The sequence below is a fragment of the Helianthus annuus genome, chromosome 6 (genome assembly GCF_002127325.2).
Source record: "Helianthus annuus cultivar XRQ/B chromosome 6, HanXRQr2.0-SUNRISE, whole genome shotgun sequence".
Taxonomy (NCBI): domain Eukaryota; kingdom Viridiplantae; phylum Streptophyta; class Magnoliopsida; order Asterales; family Asteraceae; genus Helianthus; species Helianthus annuus.
In genome coordinates, this window is record NC_035438.2 from 135,270,794 (window position 1) to 135,274,442 (window position 3,649).

Sequence of the window (3,649 nt, forward strand, 5' to 3'; positions counted from 1 at the left end):
AAATTTGACTACTTATTCGACAAAGGTTCATTATCTAGAGTTTGCATATAGTGTCCACGGATTGATATCTGGTCTTGCTATCTACACTACACTACGACCGGTGCACTTGCCGATTGTGTGTGGTTTAGGTTGTGATTCCATTTTTAAAAGTTGTTCGAATTTAATATACACATTTTCACACATCAAGTTTTTGGCGCCGTTGCCGGGGACACTGGCACTTTAGAGAATGACCCGAGTCGTCTATTTAGTTGTTTACTTGCTTTCATAGATTTCCATTGCCTTTAGGTGCCTTTTGCTTGCAATCTGTGCCTTTAGGGTTAGATTTCCTTTAGTATTTAGATTAGTTGTCTCAGTACACATTCCATCTTCTGCTTTTACTATGGGTGACAACGAAGCCCCAGCTAGGAGAGTCGTCGCAGACTACGCCAGGCCGAACGCGGCCAATGCTCGTTCCAGCATTACCCGACCCGCTATCGGAGTTAATCGCTGGCAGATTCCACCGCAGATCATCACGATGGTTACGAACACCATCCAGTTCCACGGGTTACCTTCTGAGGACGCGAATGTCCATCTCTCGCGCTTTTCAGCTATCTGCGATACGTTCCAGGAGCAAGGTGTCACCGAGGATGCCTGCAAGCTGCGCCTATTTCCATTCTCGCTCGCTGACCGCGCTCATGCTTGGTTGGAATCCCTTCCTGCGGGATCCATCACTACCTGGGCCGGTATGAAAGAAAAATTCTTAGGCAAGTACTTTCCCCCTTCTAAAACCGCTCGTCTAAGGAGCATGATTCAAGAGTTTCGCCAAAAGGAGGGAGAGTCGTTCTACGAGACATGGGAGTGTTTCAAGGAGTTACTACTCAAGTGTCCTCATCATGGATTCGAGGATTGGGCTTTAGTTGAGAGTTTCTATCATGGAGTGACGCCCACTACGAGGAATATGTTGAATACTACTGCTAGTGGCAATCTGCTGACCGCCAAGACACCTGATGAGTGCATGGATATGTTCGAGGATATAGCGATGAGTAGCTACGAGTTTCCTGAGTCTAGAGATTCATCCACCACACATAGAGGAGTGCACAAGGTCAATGAGGTCACCAGGATGCAAGCACAGATTGACGCTTTGCAAAAGCAGGTGGGTGATATGAAGGTACAGAAGGAGCAGCTATGCGAGATATGCACTGGTAGGCATGACACGACCGTGTGTCCTATTGCTCCTACTGAGACACCAGAGCAGGTAGAGTTTGTGGGTAATCGAAATCAAGGAAATTTCTGGGAGCGTTACAATTCGAACTGGAAGAATCACCCGAATTTCAGCTGGAAGAACAACAACCCACCGAGGTTTCAGCCGCGTCAGAGTTTGTTTCAGGACGCAGGAGCAGGATCGAGTTCAGGTGCGACTAACTCGACATTAGAGGAGATGCTAAGGAAGAACCAGGAGACGTTAGCTCAGCAGACTCAGCTGCTTACACAGTTCATCACGCAGGGGGATGCTCGACATCGGGAGACACAGGCAAGGTTCTTGGAGCACGAGACTTTCATGAAAAATCAGAGCGCAGCATTCCAAAACCTTGAGAGGACTGTAGGTGAGATGTCACAGAAGTTGAATCAGAGACCTCCTGGTGGTCTCCCCAGTAGCACTATTGCGAACCCGAATGCCACTGCGAAAGCTGTTACTACAAGAAGTGGTCGAGGAGGTGTAGAGGTCAAGCCGGTAGTCGATGAGGACCCGGAGGTCGACGAGGAGATTGAGATGGAGACACCGGCTGGCAAAGTGCACGAGAGGCTGCGCCCAGCAAGTACATCACAGTCCAGCGGGTCTTCAGGAGAGAAGAAGGAGGCAGGGAAGGAGCCGATGAGGGTGTATAAGCCAACACCCCCTTACCCAGGTCGATTAATAAAGGCTAAGGACGCAGAGCAGTACGGAAAGTTCCTCGAGATGTTGAAGAAGCTGCACGTGAATATTCCATTCGTAGAGGCTCTGTCGAAGATGCCGAAGTACACAAAGTTTCTCAAGGATTTGCTCACGAATAAGAAGAAGCTGGAGGACCTTTCTATTGTCACACTGAGCGAGGAGTGTTCTGCCATCTTGCAGAACAAGCTGCCGATGAAAGTATCTGATCCTGGTAGCTTCACCATTCCGTGTCTGATCGGAAATCTCATCGTCAGCAATGCGCTAGCAGACCTAGGTGCAAGCATAAATCTTATGCCGTATTCCATCTTTGCTAAGCTCGATCTAGGTGAGCCATCTCCTACGCGCATGAGCCTTCAGTTGGCTGATCGAACAGTGAAGTTCCCAAAAGGGATTGTGGAGAATATGTTAGTGAAGGTCGACAAATTCGTATTCCCAGTTGACTTCGTCATCCTTGACATGGACGAGGACTCTGAGGTCCCACTGATTTTAGGACGTCCATTCCTTGCCACTGCACGAGCCCTCATTGACGTGTACGACGGCAAGTTGACTCTTCGAGTTGATGAGGATAAGGTCACATTCGACATTCAGCATTCCATGAGGCATACCCAGCAGCATGATGACACTCTATTTTTTATCGATAATCTTATGTCACATGTGGGTAGCCTCCTCAGCGAGATTTGCGGGAGAGATGCGTCTGATACGCATGTTGCGAGTGTGGATGATCAGGGGAGTGGGGTCACTGAGTTGGATGTTAAGCAGGACCCTCTGCCGCAGGCTACCGAGCCTTCCCCTAGATTTGAGGTGTTTGAGGTCGTCAAAGAAGAAGAGAAAATGGCTGACGAGTTTGATAGCTGGCCCGTGAAGGAAGCAGATGTTGGATTCCCACTCACACCCACAAGAACACGGGAGAAGGCACAAAGAAGCTTGGATCAACATGTTGTAACGGTGCGGAGATGGTATAAAAAGAAGGAGGAACCACTTAAGTTTGCAGAACACCACTCTCCTCATTACATGCCACGAATCAAGTTTGGTCCAGGTAAGTTTAAATATTGGTGGGTTGACCCGTTTAAGTTTTCTAGATTGTTTTTCAATTTCACAAATGATTTTTTATTGAGAACTGGAAAAATGGTGGAATTGAACGGGTTAGACCGAGGTTAGATAAAGGAGAAACCTCCAGATTGAATTCAAGTGTGGGGAGATTTTGTAAAGTTTTGTAATTTTATTTATTTGGTATATTCTAGGTAGTTTGTGATACGTGTTTATTTGTATATTGAGTCGTTTATTTTGTACCATGAGTCTAAGTTAGTTTTTGAGTCAATGTTTTTTTTTTTTTGTCGAGTCGGTACTGCTTGGTTTTTGCTTGTATTTGTTTATGCAGGTTTGGATATGTACTACCCGTACTCAATCTCCATTCGGGTGATTTCGGAGTTGTACACCAATTTCAAGGAAGTTACCAAGTGTACTAGTCAGAGTCAAAGCTGATCGCGAAGGAAATGCTATACGATCGTGTACGAGTTCGGATTGAAGACACGCGCAGCTGGCACTGATTTTTATCCTAACCAGCTAAGTCCTTTCCAATTCGTTATCTTTTTATTTTGTATATTATTTTAGGTTTTATTTCTTATTTATTTTTAGTTGTCTTTCACCCTACATTGGGGACAATGTAAATTTTAAGTGTGGGGATGAGAGACTACGTCTTTTTAGGTAGTTTTGAGTTAAAAAAAATCAAATAAAAAA

The 3,649-nt window shown here is 45.9% G+C and overlaps 1 protein-coding gene and 1 non-coding gene across 2 annotated transcripts; one reads left to right on the top strand and one right to left on the bottom strand.

The window, feature by feature from the left end:
* Nucleotides 1-379: 379 nt before the first annotated feature.
* On the top strand, nucleotides 380-3,394 carry LOC110945059. Its single transcript, XM_022186698.1, has 2 exons — nucleotides 380-2,948; nucleotides 3,291-3,394. The coding sequence occupies exons 1-2, from the start codon at nucleotides 380-382 to the stop codon at nucleotides 3,392-3,394; spliced, it is 2,673 nt and encodes an 890-aa protein (XP_022042390.1).
* Nucleotides 773-879, bottom strand: LOC118480124. Its single transcript, XR_004861760.1, has one exon. It is a non-coding gene; the product is annotated as a small nucleolar RNA R71 (small nucleolar RNA).
* Nucleotides 3,395-3,649: the final 255 nt, after the last annotated feature.